The 17095-nt window shown below is 42.6% G+C and overlaps 4 protein-coding genes across 4 annotated transcripts; all 4 read left to right on the top strand.

Annotated features, from left to right (window-relative positions):
* The first annotated feature begins 454 nt into the window (after positions 1-454).
* LOC136440476 (mucin-2-like) lies at positions 455-4158 on the top strand. Its single transcript, XM_066436523.1, has 4 exons — positions 455-509; positions 822-951; positions 1475-1570; positions 2094-4158. The coding sequence occupies exons 1-4, from the start codon at positions 455-457 to the stop codon at positions 2971-2973; spliced, it is 1161 nt and encodes a 386-aa protein (XP_066292620.1). The 3' UTR covers positions 2974-4158.
* Positions 4159-4872: 714 nt separating this feature from the next.
* LOC136440475 (E3 ubiquitin-protein ligase TRIM32-like) lies at positions 4873-7322 on the top strand. Its single transcript, XM_066436522.1, has 3 exons — positions 4873-5156; positions 5539-5634; positions 5966-7322. The coding sequence occupies exons 1-3, from the start codon at positions 4894-4896 to the stop codon at positions 7320-7322; spliced, it is 1716 nt and encodes a 571-aa protein (XP_066292619.1). The 5' UTR covers positions 4873-4893.
* A 1462-nt stretch (positions 7323-8784) lies between these two features.
* Positions 8785-11840, top strand: LOC136440703 (tripartite motif-containing protein 2-like). Its single transcript, XM_066436803.1, has 3 exons — positions 8785-9064; positions 9460-9555; positions 9958-11840. Exons 2-3 carry the CDS (start codon positions 9512-9514, stop codon positions 11330-11332), a joined length of 1419 nt encoding a protein of 472 aa, XP_066292900.1. The 5' UTR covers positions 8785-9064; positions 9460-9511; the 3' UTR covers positions 11333-11840.
* Positions 11841-13552: 1712 nt separating this feature from the next.
* On the top strand, positions 13553-16740 carry LOC136440974 (NXPE family member 1-like). The gene is made up of 3 exons (XM_066437183.1): positions 13553-13938; positions 15689-16428; positions 16617-16740. The coding sequence occupies exons 1-3, from the start codon at positions 13807-13809 to the stop codon at positions 16723-16725; spliced, it is 981 nt and encodes a 326-aa protein (XP_066293280.1). The 5' UTR covers positions 13553-13806; the 3' UTR covers positions 16726-16740.
* The last annotated feature ends 355 nt before the right edge of the window (positions 16741-17095 follow it).

Genomic DNA, 17095 nt, shown 5'->3' with positions numbered 1-17095 from the left:
ATCAACCCCAGCCGAGTAGAGGGGGATTCACTTGACATAGTACAGGTGGTTCGAGGTGGTTTGGCTTATCAGAAGTTTGATGTGAAGATACACTTGTCAGCAACAACAACGCATTGTTTCCACAGTAGAATACTATTTGATATGAAAGAATGAGCTCTTCTGAAAGGCAAAATAATAGAATTTGATTAATCTAATTTTTCACCTACAAAAGCACTTATGATCATTTAAAACTCAACATTTCCAACCTTATTCTAGTCACTACACTATATTCATTATTAGGTTCAGAGTGAATGAATTCTTCTTCTATTTCCAATGCAAGTTTGTTTATCTCTACATTGAAAGTCTGCCACTGCCGTCAACTGATGTATTACGTTTCAAATTTTCCCGCGGTGTCGGGTCTAGGTCATTGTGATGACCTGACCCTCCGTCTATCCCAGTGACCTGGAACTTCCGCATGACGAAGGGGATTCCCCGACTCGTGCCCGGGTCTGCTGGCTGGAAAGAAGAGAGTTTGTCACAAAGCAAAATCCTTTGTTCTCTCGCCTTTTGTGTTGACCTGAAAAGGGCTAGCATATTGACATCAAGTTAAACTTTCTCCCTCATTCAAAGTACACTGGGTAGAAGGTTCTCACGTTTCAAAGTCCACGACAGATCGAAAGGCAGACAGCAGACGAAAATGGCGGCCGAGTCGACCCTGCTGACTGCAAACCGCGAGGAGTTGGTTAAGACCATCCGGTTTGTGGAGCCGTTTTTGGACAGACTTATTCAGACAAACCAGCTGACTACAGAAGAGTGTGAGGAGGTGAGGTGAGTGTGAGGAGGTGAGGTGACTCCACAGGACCGCGCCAGGGCGCTGATCGACCTGGTGAGCACCAAGGGGCAGGAGGCGTTCGGCAATTTCCGGCACGTCTTGAAAGAGACGAATCCCGAGTTGGCGGACATACTGCACAGGTTGGACATTTAATGCGACCCTTGACAGCATTCACGCGATGGCATTTAGTATGGGGTACTAAATATTACTTTTAAAAAGCGGATGTTGGTGGGGGAAGACTGTGACCTTCTTATAGTAGTGCCGTGCCTAGAAGTGTTGTTGTTGTTGTTGTTGTGTCCTTCTTTAACGTCTATCATATCGCTAAACGTGGTCTCCTGCAATTGGTGCCGGGGTTTCATTTGGTTCAGTTAGGAGTTAATGTGACTTTAGCTTGCGTGTTGCTGGACGTGTTTCTAGGAGAGTGCGTCGAGTCCGTGCGTACTCTCAATGAACTGGAAGAAAGTTCAGTACATCTGCTTTTGATTTCCTCAGAAAGGTCTCTGCTCTCCTCTGCTATGTGGGACATGTGGACAGAAAACGGGGCATATGGTCACAATCATCCCCACCAACCTCTGCGTGGACAAACTTGTATATTTTGTCTTTTAGGTTCTAGAATCGGAAATCTTTTTTTGATATTTCAGTAAGACTCTTTTTTTAATCCAGGTGCACCGACCATAACGAGAAGATCAGGCTCCACTGTGACGACTGTGTGCAGCTGCTGTGCCGGACGTGCAACAAGGAAGGTCACGGGGGTCACAGGTCAGTCGGTTACAAGGTCGTAAACAATCTAGCCACAAGGGTCACATGTCAGTTGGTCCCAAGGTCGTAAAAGATCTAGCCATGGGGGTCACAGGTCAGTCGGTCACATGGTCTTAGATAATCTAGCCAAAAAGGTCACAGGTCAGTCGGTCACAAGGTCGTAAACAATCAAGCTTGTGTAATCAAAGGTCCAGAACACACTGGTAAGGATGCCCAATTTCTTGAAGGGGGACAAGTAGTCTCATACTGTGATATGTGTCATACATAGAGATATGTATACATGATGTAATTTATGCCCAAATGAGAATAGGTATGAATCTTTATATTTCAGTACCTGAAAAACAAAGTTTTATAAGTCAACCTACTATTTACATGAATCTGCAAGCATTGTCATTCGTTGGAGGGACGTCATGGTTTGTGTGCACAGTGTTTCCCTAAAACTTTTAAAACGTCCGTAAGATACCTAACTACCATATCACCATGCTTTTACTTAAGACATCTTTTCATTCACTTTGTCTTGTAGAGTTTCATCAATAGTTGCTGACGCTTCTGTCATCAGACGTGAGGTCACGGCCTTTGTAAGAGACAACAGGAAGATGCTGAAGAGCTTCGACGCATCCGCCGGTGACGTGGGAGGCAAGGAAAACGTCCTGCTGGACATTGAACTCAGGAAAAACGCATTAAAGGCAATGTTCATTGAAAAAATTGAGTCCGAGTATGAATGGTGTAAGGATCAGCTGGGTTTGGATGAAAGAGCTGCCAGCCCGGCAGCAAGCATCTCCAGTGTTGCCACCAGCAATACAGAGAGCGAGCTGTCAGGTAGGCATGGGACACGGTCGCCAGGGGCGAAGGGGCGGAGAGAAGTAAGGAGCCACCCCTACTCACCGGTGGACCAGAATAACAGGGGTTCGCAGCCACGCTCTCCTGCATGGATGCAACACCGCATCAACAAAATTCCGATTTATTTGAAGGAAATAATTCCTAATAGTCTTTATTTACCTCCCTCTCCGTCAACGCCTAGTCTTGCCTTTTCCCCACCAACCAGCCTCTCCCCATCTCAGTCTCTCTCCCAGGACACCCTCCCAACGTCTTCACCAACATCCCAAAGTCCGTGCTCGTCTCCCATTACCAGTCCTGGTCTCCCCTTCTCTAACTATTCCCCCTCTGTCCGTAACACTCCCACTTCCCGATCCCCTTTATCAACCATTTCTTTTTCTCATGGCACCAACTCCCTGGCGGAAGGACTTCGCCACTCCGGATCCAGTTCCAATTCGGAACGCGAGTCTTTCTCCCAACCAAGTCCTCCCTCACACCTCACTCCGGACTCGCCTAGTCTCGGTTTCCCCTCGTTTCCCATTGAAAGCTCACCACCTTCTTCTCCCTTTACCGTGTTTACCCAATAGACATTCTAACCCTCTCGTCTCTAGCTCCTCCTCGCATAGTCAGTGTTTAAGCCTTGTAACTGAATTATATAGAGAAATAGTGCAGAGGGCGATACAAGTAGAGAGAGACAGAGACGCAATGGAAAAGAGAGAGAGAATAGTTGGCAATTGTAGAGGAAAAACAAGTACACAAACACATATCCTCAGAATTAAAATGTTTCCGCAAACAGATACTAATATTCAATACACCATCAGCAAGAATCTTTGGAACTGTCCTCCGCAACTCAACAAAAAATCTTTTTCAAGTCTTTTGGTCACCATTATCTTGGTTGATCATGACTTCTAGGGTTGTTGTTATCATATTTGTTCACAAATTAAGTGCTCCGGAAGACGAAACGCTGAAGTAGATGGATTTTGTTGTATTGAATAGTTTTATTCCATACTTATGTCTTGTTCTTTGTTTACTGTTGTTGCCATACTTTGTACCTGCTACAGTAGTCGCGCAATAAAGTTCTTCTTTATTTCGTGAGGGCCATAGCTTATGTAACGTGAGTCACAACATATGCTATGAATTGATATGAGTCTGTATATAGATGAACAAAATATGTGTAAGTTAATTTCGGTTAGTACTGTACGTCAGTACTGTACTCTTTTTAATTTAAAAAAGCATTTTACTCAATCATTAGCACATTGCTTACACAAAATGGCAAAGCATTAGTAACTGTTGTAGTAGCAATATTATATCAATGTTTTTATTTCATTTAGCACTTACAACTCTGTTAGAAACATTAAACTATAGTCAGGTGTAGTTTAGTAGTCTAATGTATGGTATTAGAAAATAGCTATGATGTCAGAGCTAACAACCTTGACTCTTACTGGCTAGGTGAAGTACGCTTAACTTTTTGAAAATCCTTTTTCTCGTCTTTTTCTTCTTATCGATAGATTCATTAAGGTAATGTGTAAGTCTATGTAGTCTTTTGTAATCTTAGTTAAGGTAATACATGTACAGTAATCTGTATTCTTAGTGATATAGAGTATGATTCATTATTGTTATCATAATGTTAACTTCTCATTCTATTGTATCTATTTCTATTGTATTAGAAGAGGACTCTAGGGACATTAGTGAGTACATACTATTTTTTACATTATACTGTGTAATGTACTAATGGAGAATCCTAATAAACAAACAGTTTGACACCACTGTAAGTCTAGCTAGTCTTGTGTAATTTTAGTTAAGGTAATCCAGGTACAATCATCTGTATTCTTAGTGATATAGAGTATGATTCATTATTGTTATCATAATATTAACTTCTCATTTTATTGTATCTATTTCTATTGTATTAGAAAAGGACTCTAGGGAGATTAGTGAGTACATTTTACTTTTTTACATTTTACTGTGTATTTTACTAATGGAGAATCCTAATAAACAAACAGTTTGAAACCAGTTCTTCATTCATTGTACAATTGAAAAGACCAAGACCTACATGTTGTATACAACACAGAGCCAAGGACGGGTCTGACAGCCTGCAATGACGTCATGTTGACATGGTGGTGACCTTATCAACCCCAGCCATGTAGAAAGTGATTCCCTTGACATTGTACAGGTGGTCCCAGGTAATTGGGGTTATCATTAGTTTTATATGAAGAGACGCTTAATTAGCAACAAATTAGCCTTGTGTCCACAGTAGTGTACTTTCTGATATACAAGGAACGAGATGTCTAATGGATTTTACCTATCGGTTTTCCAGCTGTAATAGGAACATTCAGTTAAAAGCTATACACACGTACTGTATTTGCTACAACAGGCAGACATTAGTGGGAATGTATTTGTTCAGCAGAACACTTGACTCTAACCAATGGCGTTACACCTGACGACGGCGGGGATTCCCCTGACGTCACGGTGCTGTTTACAGTACCTGGCCCGACCTGGTACTCGGCAAGATGGCGTCTGAACTAGAACTGCTGAAGTCCAACAGGGAGGAGCTTGTGGGAAAGATTCGGTTCGTCAAACCTTTCCTAGACAGGCTGCTTCAGCACGGTGAGATAGTTCAGGAGGAATATGACATTATTGTAGCGGAGAAGACTCCACAGGACCGGGCCAGAGGTCTGCTGGATGTAGTGGCGGCGAAGGGGCGAGGGGCTTTCCGACATTTTCGAGAACACCTGAAGAAGGTCAACCCAGAACTGGAAGAAATCTTAAACAGGTACGGTGTTTGGGCGGGTGGGTAGCCAGTATAAATTCATTGTAGTCTAACTTTTTGTTCCTCGTAGATTTTGTGAACTCGATCGAGTAATAAATTGCTAGGGTGGCTAATGGTCCTCAAGTTTGGCTAGTCATATAATGCAGCTAGGCACTGTACCGTGACAGTTACAGAGCGATTGGCACATAACGTCGTGCCAAGTGTAGAATATCCTACGAAAACTGTCAATGACTTACTTCCAATATTATCACAGATATGTCTATAAATATACTAGTAGAACGAATATGAAACAGACATCTAAAATGGCGATGGCGCAGTAGGTGAAGAATTGTTTGTGTAAGCATGACGTAAATGTTTACATAAGGTTGGCATGTTCCGTTTTCAGGTGTGCGAAACACAACCTGCGTATGAAGCTGTTCTGTGAGGGGTGTGGGACGATGCTATGCCGAAATTGTCGCTCCGACGACCACAAAGATCACAGGTAAAGGGCCTATTGTAGATTTTAAACTAGTAGCGACCCAAAGCTTGTTACTTAGTTGTAAGGAATGTGAGGTCCAAACACCAATCTGTGCTTGTGTGTGTTGTGTGTGTCTGTGGGCAGGCGCGCGCGCGCGCGTGTGTGTGTGTGTGTCTGTGTCACTGTGTGTGTGTATGTGTGTGTGTGTGTGTGTGTGTGTGTGTGTGTGTGCAGAATGTATGAATGGACGGTAAGAGAGATTAATGTTAGATATTTTGAAATAAGATTTATTAGTCGTAAACAGTCGAATTAGACACGTAGATTTATCAATACTTTGCTTTGTGCCCCTCTCCAGATGCACGTCTCTGGTGGCAGAAGCAGAAGCAATTCGCCGCGAGTTCACGGCATTCAAGAGAGAGAACCGAAAGATTCTCATTGAGCGTAACAATACGGCCGACGGTTACGTTGTCGCAAACATCCGAAGAGAGGCAAACGACAGAGCGGAGGCTCTTAAGGAGAGACTTTGTGCAAAGATAGACGCGGAGTGCCGCTGGTTTATCAAGCAAATCAGTGACGTTGGCGTCACACTTAGCCCTGCACAAAGTATCTCAAGCATCGCCGACTCAGGAAGCGTGGCTGGGTCAGAGGCAAACGTCTCAGATTGCGGTGACCAAACAACCACCCCTCTCTCGTTTTTCTCGGCTGCCAAAGAAAACAAAGAGCTGGACGACGATGATGATGAGGACACGCGCGTGACAGAAGACCAGACGACTCTGTGTGACGTAGATGAGAACTTGGATCTGTTGGAAGACTTTTCCTTGCCGTTTGATGACAACACACGAAACACAGTGATTGACATACAAGCACCGAAACAGTCTGCAACAGCAGACTTCCTCCACTCATTCGGAGAGTTTGGAGAGACGACAGGCCAGTTCCTCTACCCAGCAGGTCTGGCGATCTGTCCCAAAGGCAAAATCATTGTAGCTGACTCATGGAACCATCGGGTTCAGCTTTTCGACATTAACGGAAAATGGGAGAGTGAGATGTTTTCAACAAGGGAATGCGGGATCACCTTTCCACGCTCTGTTGCGTTCCGCTCGTTTCCTCCACCTGGAGACGTAATCGTCGCGTCTCCTTACAAGGGAGAAGTGCTTGAGTTACGTCTGGACACAATGGAGGCTTATAAGATCAAGAAACTACAAGTCCCAGAATGCTACGGTATAGCTGCTCTGGACGAAGGTAACACGGTAGTGATATCTGAATCTGTGCGAAACACCGTTGCTGTATACGGGAGATGGGAAACTCGAACTGGAAACATTGATTACTTAAAGATTAAAACATTTGAGGGGCGTTTCAATAAGCCACGGAACGTCAACACTGATAGTCAGTCCAACGTTTACGTTTCTGACATTGGTGACAGCACGGTCAACATTCTGGACAAGAACGGGCAGTTGAAAACCACTATTGGTAAGGACATTCTCCGGTATCCTACAGGGGTTTGTGTAGACAAAGAGGGCAACATTATTGTTGCAGACGCGGCGAAAAACACATTGGAGATCTATACAAGTGGTGGACATCATCTGGGCACCCTCATCCCCAAGGAAGAAGGTCTGAGAAAACCACAAGAAGTCTGTCTGACACCAGACGGGACGAAGTTGGTCGTTGTGGACGGCGGAAACCATCGCGTTTGCGTCTACAACTATACTATATAGCTCAAGCTAAAACAAGGACATTCTCACAAAGAAGGGCTCAGGAGACTAACATACAAACAAACCTTTCCAGCGTTTCCATATATAGTAAACATGAGTGCCAACCTGTAAGGCACACACTTTTGACTCTTTGTAGCAAATGTAGAACAGAAATGTATTCTACAGTTTAACAGGGTGGCTGATAGTGTATAGAACATGAGATTAGGGCACACTAACTGAAAAATTAATAGTATGCAAACTCTACAACAATAGTGGTATGCATTAGTATATAGTGCACTAATGTGTAGGTCATGGGGTTTAGACATAGGATAACACTAACTGAATGTTGTATAGTGGATGAACAATTGTATAGCAAATACTTACTAGATACTTTGCAGTGTATGAAGCATCAGTGTAAGGTATAACAACTCGTTTATATTATATTTCTTTTACAAATATTTAGATACTAGTATTTTGCAAATGCCTTACATAGACAGAACAAGAATTAAGGTAATCGTACTAATTGGATTACACGAATGTTAGGCACTGACTAGAGGAATAGTAACCTTGTAAAGTATCATTCTTGTGGGCAAGAATGTAGCATCGATCGACTTAATGATTTATAGTATTGCCAAATCAAATAAAGAATGGAACTGTTTATTTTTGTGTCCAGTATGCTGTTGTTACCATGGTAATTCTAAATCATCTCATTTGGGCAAAAGGGCAGTTGCAGAAATAAAAGCCAAAAGCTGAATTTCTTAGAGCCTAATCCTGACATCAATCATGGCTTTGACAGCCTGTACTGACGCCACGTTGCCATGGTGATGACCTTACCAACCTTAGTACTGGAAAAGGGGGTTCCCCTGACACAGTGCAGGTAGTGGGAGGGGGGTGGTCGGCGTAAAGCAACAGATTAGCCTTGTTTCCACAGTAGAATACTATTTGATATGCAAAGAGTATCAAAGCTCTTCAAAGCTCAATTGAATTTTATCTTTAGATCTTACACCTACAAAAGCACATTCATAAAAACTTAAATTGCCAATATAATTCCATTCACTCTATGATATTCGTCACTCGCCAAAATCTAGAATAAAGAAGTCCTATGCATGTATTTCTATTTCCAAGGTAAAAGTTTCCAATTTACTAGGTTTCTGCCTGCAGCACCCAGCTCGCGAAACGCTTGACCTCAACTGCATTTCGTAACATTTCTATTGATAATGTGATCAACTCTGAATGGACCTTGATCTTTGACATTTGGAAATCCCAAAGAATGTTTGAGACAGGTTACAGAAAAACAGGTAGCTAGGTGTTAGCTATAGCTAGGGGTACCGTACACACGTACTGTGCTTGCTGCAACAGGCACTCATTACAGACATTAATGAGAATGTATTCGTCCATCAAAACACTTGACTCTAACCAATGGCGTTGCACCTGACGATGGCGGGGATTCCCCTGACGTCACGATGCTATCCACAATACCTGGTCCGACCTGGCACTCGGCAAAATGGCGTCTGAACTAGAACTGCTGAAGTCCAACAGGGAGGAGCTGGTGGGGAAGATTCGGTTCGTCAAACCTTTCCTAGACAGGCTTCTTCAGCACGGTGAGATTGTTGAGGAGGAGTATTGCCATATTGTGGCGGAGAAAATTCCTCATGACCAGACCAGAGCTCTGTGGATGTGGTGGCGGCGAAGGGGCGAGGGGCTTTCCGCCATTTTCGAGAACACCTGAAGAAGGTCAACCCAGAACTGGAAGAAATCTTGCACAGGTAAGGTGTTTGGGCGGGTGGGTAGCCAGTAAAAACTCATTTTGGTTTTATTAACGTTTATGTTCCTCGCAGATTTTGTGAACTGGATCGAGTAAATAAAGCTAGGATGGCTAATGCTTCTCATGTTTCGCTATTCATATAATGCAGGCACTGTACCGTGACAGTTACAGAGCTATTGGTACATAACGTCGTGCCAAGTGTAGAATATCCTACGAAAACTGTCTATGACTTACTTCCAATATTATCACAGATAGGTCTTTAAGTTTAGTCTTTAAATAGACTAGTAGAACAAACATGAAACAGGCCTCTAAAATGGCGATTGCGCAGTAAGTAAAGGATTGTTTGTGTAAGCATGACGTAAATGTTTACATAAGGTTATCATGTTCCGTTTTCAGGTGTGCGAAACACAACCTGCGTCTGAAGCTGTTCTGTGAGGGGTGTGGGACGATGCTATGCCGTGTCTGTCGTTCGGAAGATCACAAAGATCACAGGTAAAGGGCCTATCGTAGATTTTGAAAACTTAGTAGCGACCAAAAGCTTGTTATTTATATGCAGGGGATGTGTGGTCAAAACACCGAACTGTGCTTGTGTGTGTTGTGAGTGAGTGTGTTTATAAATATGATATATGTGTGAGTGTGTGTTTGTGTGTGTGTGGTGTGTGTGTGTGTGGTGTGTGTGTGTGTATGTGTGCTTATGTGCATGCGCGTGTGTGTGTGTGAGTACGTACACATGCGTGTGTGTGTGTCTGCGTGCGTGCCTGTTTGTATGTGTGTTTGTATGGATGGATGGACGGTTGGAGAGATCAATGTTACATATTTTGAAATAAGATTTATTGGTCAAAGGCAGGCTGATTTGACACATAGTTTGATACTTCGCTTTGTGCCTCTCTATAGATGCACGTCTCTGGTGGCAGAAGCAGAAGCAATTCGCCGCGAGTTCACGGCATTCAAGAGAGAAAACCGAAAACTTGTCATTGAGCGCAACAATACGGCCGACGGTTACGATGTCGCAAACCTCCGAAGAGAGGCAAACGAGAGAGCGGAGGCTCTTAAGGAAAGGTTTTGTGCAAAGGTAGACGAAGAGCGTCGCTGGTTTCTAAAGCAAATCGGTGACGATGGCGTCACACTAAGCCCCGCACAAAGTGTGTCAAGTATCGCCGACTCAGGAAGCGTGGCTGGGTCAGAGGCAAACGTCTCAGAGTGCGGTGACCAAACAACCACCCCTCTCTCGTTTTTCTCGACTGCCAAAGAAAACAAAGAGCTGGACGACGATGATGACGAGGACACGTGCGTCACAGAGGACAAGACAAGTCTATGCGATGATTTGCAGTCCGTTTCTCTTGACGTAGATGAGGGCTTGGAGCTGTTGGAAGACTTCTCCTTGCCGTTTGATGACAACACAAGGAACACAGTGACTGCAATGCAAGCACCGAAGCAGTTTCCAACAGCAGACTTCCTTTACTCTTTCGGAGAGATTGGAACAAAAGAGGGCCAGTTCAACTGCCCAGAAGGTCTGACGATCTGCCCCAAAGGAAGAATCGTTGTAGCTGATTCGGGAAATAATCGGGTCCAGATTTTCGACATTAACGGAAAATGGGAGAGTGTGATATCAACAAGTGGAAGTGGCTTGACCTTTCCAAGCGCTGTTGCTTTCCGCTCTTTGCTTCCATCTGGAGACTTAATCGTCGCATGTCCTGGTAATGGAGAAGTGCGTAAGGTATCTTTCGGCTCAAAGAAGACGTATAAAGGACTACAAGTCGCGCAATGTTACGGTTTAGCTGTATTGGACAAAGGTTGGACAATGTTAGTATCAGAAAATACGCATAACACCGTTGCTACATACAAGAAATCATTAAGTACAACTGCATGGGTTAAGTACACAAAGACTAAATCGTTTGAGGGGCCTTTCTATGAGCCGCGGAACATCAACACCGACGATCTTTCCAACATCTACGTTTCTGACATTGGCGACAACGCGGTCAAAGTTCTGGACAAGAATGGACAGTTAAAAATCACCATTGGGCAGGACATTCTTCTGTACCCTACTGGAGTGTGTGTTGACAAAGAGGGCAACGTCATCGTTGCAGAAGCGATGAAAAACACATTGGAGATCTTCGCAAGTGACGGTCATCATTTGGACACCCTCATCCCCGAGGAAGAAGGTCTGAATCAACCACAGGAGATCTCTCTGACACCAGACGGGACGAAATTGGTCGTAGTGGACGGCGAAAACAATCGCGTTTGCGTCTACAAATATAACTCAAGCTGAAGGAAAACAAGGACGTTCTTACAAAGAAGGGCATACGAGACTAACAAACAAACAAACAAGAAATTAGATAGCTGATACATTAACATTTCCAGGATTTCTATAGGGAATCATGAGTGCCAACCTGTAAGGCACACACTTTTGCCTCCTTGTAGCAAATGTAGAACAAAATGTAGGCTATAGTTTAACTTGGTGCCTATAGTATATAGAGCAAAAGGTTAGGGTACACCGACTGGACCATTACCAGTATGCAAACTGTACAACAATAGTGGTATGCATTAGTATATAGTACACTAATGTGTAGGTCATAGGGTTTAGATATAGGATAACACTAACTGAATGCAGTATAGTAGATAAACAATTGTATAGCAAATACTTACTTATACTTTGCAGTGCATGAAGCATCAGGGTAAGGTATAACGATTCGTTTATATTATATTTCTTTTACAAATATTTAGATACTAGTATTTTGCAAATGTCTTACATAAACATAACAAGAATTAAGGTAATCGTGCTAATTGGATTATACGAATGTTAGACACTGACGAGAAGAATAGTAACCTTATAAAGTATTGTTCTTCTGGTAAATAATGTAGCATTGACTTAACGATTTAAAGTACTAGTATTGTCAAATCAAATAAAGAATCGAGCTGTTTCTTTTTGTGTCCAATTTCTTGTTGTTACCATGGTAATTCAAAATCACCAAATTTGGGTGAAATTGTAATTGCAAAGAAAAAACCAAAAACAGAATTTCCTAGCGCCTAATCTCCAACAGATTCCTTTGGAGTTATAATTCAGCAAATTGGTTAATTTCTTGATGACGCATTTTGATTATTGGTACAGTATCTGTCCAAAACGGACAATCACATGCAAAAACTATACATAACATCCGATACATTCCTTGAATATGACGCTTATCTATTCCTTCGTTTCTGTTTTCTGAAAATGGTCAATGATCTTACAAAGGCTGAGAAAATGACCAGGTGTTATACTTTAGAACCTGTTTACTTAGCAAATGGTTTGCTTTAGCAGCTCTCTCTCATATAGACACAGGGAGAGATAGCTGTGTGCCCCAGCACCACGGCCCTAATGACAACCCCTGTGTATATATCGTGATTTTCCATCCGTGTGTTACAGCCAAAATGTGACCCTGTAACTCGACTTCTTCTGTATTTTTAGTGTGTATTGATAGTGGAGTAAGTTGACTCATCTTTCGAGCTAACCGACATCTTTTGCACTGCCATCAACCCTCAGTAAGACAGCTGGAGCTCTCAACTAATATTACACATGTTCTATATATTATTCTTGTAGAAACGCGACCGTCGGTAACTCGATTTGTTCAATATGTTATTCTGTATCGAATATAACAGTTAACAGCCGCAGTCCTGCTGTTTTAAGGTTGTCAACGATTTGTACCAAAATCTCGCGAGATGACAGATTCTCGATAGATTGACCGTGATTAAGACGTTACCTTACGACGGCACCACAAACAAAAGGACCGCAACTCTTGCCAGTGACGCACATATCCAATGGCTTAACCGGTATCTTGATCATGATAGGTGCTAAGCAACATTCCTCTGTTGCCATAGAACCGTTTACACACAAGGTGATATTATCTATGTATTGTCCGACTCCTATACCCACATACATAGGTCAATTTCTCTATAAATCATTCCAAAAGCGAGACAGAATTACCCATACATGACTACATTGTAACCCTTATACTGTTATCGATAATATTATGTAGCTAGAATTGTAGGATAGATTAGTCTTGTATTATTGTTAATTCAATGCCATGTATTGTAACATGTAGGATTATTGAGCAATAAAGTTCATTCATTCTGTTGGAGTAAAGCGCTTGTATCCAGACATAAGTATGATTACTGACCACCAGACTACTTCACAAACCATTGTGTTTGTTTAGGTTTTAAAGACCCTACCCTCGGGCATTTAAAGCTTCGCGCGGTACTTCTGGACGAAACATAACCCCCTGTGCAGGCTTGCTGTTTGGTTTGGCTTGATGTTTTTTCTATATTCCGTTTGGCCTTTTCGCTGTTTTCTAATCACTCGCTTGTTCTTAAAAGGCCAAACTTGATCGGCTAGCCAATCCTGTAGTCTCCGCTGGCGTAATAATAAAATTGATAGAAAAAGTGTGTGTTTTTTTTAAAACACGTCCTTCCGCGAGGTCTGCAGCGTAGGCTAGCCCAAACCGGTTGTACAGGTCCCGTCTACTGGCCAGTCGGGACACGTTGAGACGCAGTCACATTCGTCCTACGATTTTGTTTTGCTGCAGGATTTTCAGCGTGACTTTCACACAACCGACGGTCAACAAGGATCTATGACAACATTGTAGACGTCACAAGAAAGCTGAATTTTGTATGACCTCGATTTGATGTCGTCACCCCGTCGCACAGCAAATGCAACAGGGCCCTTAGAGGGGCGGCGGTACGTGTAGGGGACAGGCGAAAAACTACCATATGAATACAGGAACACAGCCCGCAGACATGGCAGTGTGCAGGTATAGGAAATGGAAGGTCTTCTCACTGTTCCTGACAGGGCTGTTCGTCTTGACCTGCTACATTTTCAGCACTGGTGTCAGCAGCATACAGGTAATTTCTAATAACGAAATCAATGTGACATTTAGTAGTAAGAATGGCGTGCAATGTTGTTGTAGCACACCTCTTTTTGTATTTACCAACATATGCAAAAAGTACAGTACAGTACAGTATGGACACATTAGATAGAGAGCTACCTTAATTAGTACCGATGCCATTCATAGGCATCTGGAACTCATGACACATTGTTTAGAACTCCGAACAAAAAAACTGGTAGATAGAATTCAGTAATCGTTTTGTCTACGTAGAATTTGTATCCAGGTGTGGTCTGACCTGGTTGTGCTTTAACCGGAATTAAAATCCACGTATTTGGAGAGCTATTATAATACACGTACACGTGGGAGCAAAACACGAATGACATAAGAATAACATAACACGTTTGCAGCCTCAAAGTAGCAGGAATACATGACTATAGTGCATGCAATGTTTATCAAGCATTTACATCTGTTTGTTTGTTTGTGATAAAGCACAGCATTTTTTCTTCAGCGTGTGACCTACTGACACCTGTAATGTTGACAGGTCATGCAGACAAAATATCGTACGATGACCTGAGGGGTCCAGACTGACCACATGACCCTACCCATCTCTGTTTAAACGTATCGCTTTAAAAACCCTCAAGAAAAGAAAACACACATAAGAATGCAAAACCCTTTTGGACCTAGGCGTAGCCACTCGAGCTCATATTGATTTTGCTGATAATGTTGATGGGTAGCTGCCGGTGAAGGTCCATTTAATGACAACAAATAATTTAGATTCTACTCACCACTGAACGCCTTCGGCATAGTAGACACAGCTACAACGTGACAAGGGATAATCATTTTCAACATATGCTCGCTTTGTACCAATATCCACACATGCATGGCAAACCGTGTCTTTAGGAACTAAACGACATTTGGAAATAATAGGAGGCAGCAGAGATTTTCCGACATTTTGAACATTATTGTCATATTTATGACAGGATTCGCATGCATTGGAAAGTAAAGAGTGTGCTTGGGGCTTGCCCACCCTAACAATGATATAGAATGATTGTGTAAAACCCAGATAGGGATCCTTTCAGTAGCTAAAACATTCAATTAAATGTCAGGGTCAATCATTCAAAACTAAATTCTCTCATCATTATTGAAACAAAGGAAACATATAAGAAAACAAACACAATTCGAAACCTACAGTCCTATGGCCGCACATGGGGCAATGGTCGTATTGAGGTCACCTGCGCGCCTGAACGGCAGTCACTTCAGACCCTTGCGATCTAGCTCCGCCAATGTGCGCTCCTCGCACTTCAGCCCCTGGCTGCGAAGAGAGAGTATTCGGTCTACCCAACAATAACAACAATAACAATTGAAAATTGTTGGTTGGTGAATGTACATTCGTCTTTCAGGAGGCAATACTAGTACAGTACTTGTTGCCATAAGATCCGCTGTCAAATTTTGCTTCATACAACAAGACAGGAAATACGCCCATTTTACAAATAATTCACATGTATCACGCCATCTAAAAACTACGATATACTATGTAAATTTGTGTACAAATGTTTGAAGAAGAGAGAACAGATCTAGACTCATTGATTTAGATGGAATATAACATAAAGTTCGTTTTCTTTTACTTCCATTATGTTACCTAATTCATTTAGCCCATGTTGGGCATGAATATGCAATAAAGTTCATTGTCATTGTCATTTTTTAAGATCTCTGTAAGTGTTCAATTCTAACATATTTAACTTGCATATCTTCTGCTGTGTTTTCAGACTCAAATGCTTCGCATGGCCGACTACCAGCAGTCCTTCTCAAGGCATCTAACTTCTCAAACCAACCAAGACCTCATCAGATACAAGATGCAAGCAGACGGAAGACACCATCATACCGATATTAACCGAACACACTGTCAACCACTGGACTCAACATATACCACATACGCCATTGTGAACAAACAGGTCAGATACCCGCTTGGCTCTATCCTCCACTTAGAGCTAACGACCAGGAATAGGACGGGATCTCCTCGCACATGTGGCGGGGACTTCTTCCAGGCGAAACTCTTCTCACCAAAGCTGAACGCCAGCACCGCTGGTAAGATTGTCGACCACCAGGATGGTACCTACAGTATAAGCTTCCTTCTGGGATGGACAGGACGTGCGTTCTTATCGGTTGAGCTTGTTCACCCTCGGGAGGCGATAGACGGACTCAAGAAAGTACGAGAGACGCCAAACACAGGATATCTCTTCAACGGAACGTTTTTCGACCATAACGCGATTCTAGACGAACAGAAATGTTACAGTAGTAAAGAAGAGGGGTTTGATAACAGAGAGGACTACTGTTCATACACCAAACCCGAGGCCAACATTTCCTTCTGGTGTAGGAGACCGAAGAAGAAGGATGTCAGCTGTGAGCAGCTCGCGTTCGTGATCTCAGACTTGGCGAACAAGGAGAGATATGATGAGGCCAACGGCAAACTTCTCACTGAAGACGAGTGGCTGTACTTCAGAAAAGGGTAAGTTTTATTTCATATTCAAAATAATCTAATCAAATGCAGTCTATCTTGGGTCTTGCTAGTTATTTCTCTGTTTACTTTTTATGCAGTCTAAATAGCTAAGTTTTCAATAGAAATGTGGCACCATCTATTTGTCGTGTGCTATATTCCTGGTTGCAATCTACTCTAAACCTTTATTTATCCTACAGACAATATTTTCAAGTTGGGATAGCCGCAGAGGATGGAATAACCCAAGTGATTGTTGCACAAAAAGGTAAGAAAGAAACCTTTCTCACCCAAATTTTCAACAGACCATAGCATGTTAATGAAGTAGACCATATGTTTTCAAATAAGCATCCAATCGCAAACCTTTAGCACGCCTTGTACTGGGATGGGCCCGTACTTGTTTCAATAGGTGTGGTGGAATCTTTGACTCTTCTCAAACATGGGGCCTCCTAACTTACGTCCCATCAGAGAGAACGTCCCTTAAAGAAGCCAGGTACTCATTTTCACCTGGGTCGAGTGAGGAAATTGATGTAACGTGACTTTCCTGTGAAGGATTTGAACCCTTAAAGGAACCAAAACCTTGCCCTGGGGAAGTCGTAAAGGGAGTGCTCCTACTGTGAGCTGCCCAGCAGGTTGAGGGCTGGATTAATCCCCCATAACCACATAAATTCATAAAAGGATT

This window comes from Branchiostoma lanceolatum, chromosome 8 (genome assembly GCF_035083965.1).
Source record: "Branchiostoma lanceolatum isolate klBraLanc5 chromosome 8, klBraLanc5.hap2, whole genome shotgun sequence".
Taxonomy (NCBI): domain Eukaryota; kingdom Metazoa; phylum Chordata; class Leptocardii; order Amphioxiformes; family Branchiostomatidae; genus Branchiostoma; species Branchiostoma lanceolatum.
This window is presented reverse-complemented; position numbering and strand designations above follow the sequence as displayed.

Excerpts from the sequence above, each read along its gene's own strand:
- LOC136440476 (XM_066436523.1), top strand. The coding sequence starts at position 455 with ATGACGAAGGGGATTCCCCGACTCGTGCCCGGGTCTGCTGGCTGGAAA. Across the intron at positions 952-1,474 it reads TTGGCGGACATACTGCACAG|GTGCACCGACCATAACGAGA; the intron begins GTTGGACATTTA and ends TTTTTAATCCAG. Across the intron at positions 1,571-2,093 it reads GAAGGTCACGGGGGTCACAG|AGTTTCATCAATAGTTGCTG; the intron begins GTCAGTCGGTTA and ends TTTGTCTTGTAG.
- LOC136440475 (XM_066436522.1), top strand. The coding sequence starts at position 4,894 with ATGGCGTCTGAACTAGAACTGCTGAAGTCCAACAGGGAGGAGCTTGTG. Across the intron at positions 5,157-5,538 it reads CTGGAAGAAATCTTAAACAG|GTGTGCGAAACACAACCTGC; the intron begins GTACGGTGTTTG and ends TTCCGTTTTCAG. Across the intron at positions 5,635-5,965 it reads GACGACCACAAAGATCACAG|ATGCACGTCTCTGGTGGCAG; the intron begins GTAAAGGGCCTA and ends GCCCCTCTCCAG.
- LOC136440703 (XM_066436803.1), top strand. The coding sequence starts at position 9,512 with ATGCTATGCCGTGTCTGTCGTTCGGAAGATCACAAAGATCACAG. Across the intron at positions 9,556-9,957 it reads GAAGATCACAAAGATCACAG|ATGCACGTCTCTGGTGGCAG; the intron begins GTAAAGGGCCTA and ends GCCTCTCTATAG.
- LOC136440974 (XM_066437183.1), top strand. The coding sequence starts at position 13,807 with ATGAATACAGGAACACAGCCCGCAGACATGGCAGTGTGCAGGTATAGG. Across the intron at positions 13,939-15,688 it reads CTGGTGTCAGCAGCATACAG|ACTCAAATGCTTCGCATGGC; the intron begins GTAATTTCTAAT and ends CTGTGTTTTCAG. Across the intron at positions 16,429-16,616 it reads TGGCTGTACTTCAGAAAAGG|ACAATATTTTCAAGTTGGGA; the intron begins GTAAGTTTTATT and ends TTTATCCTACAG.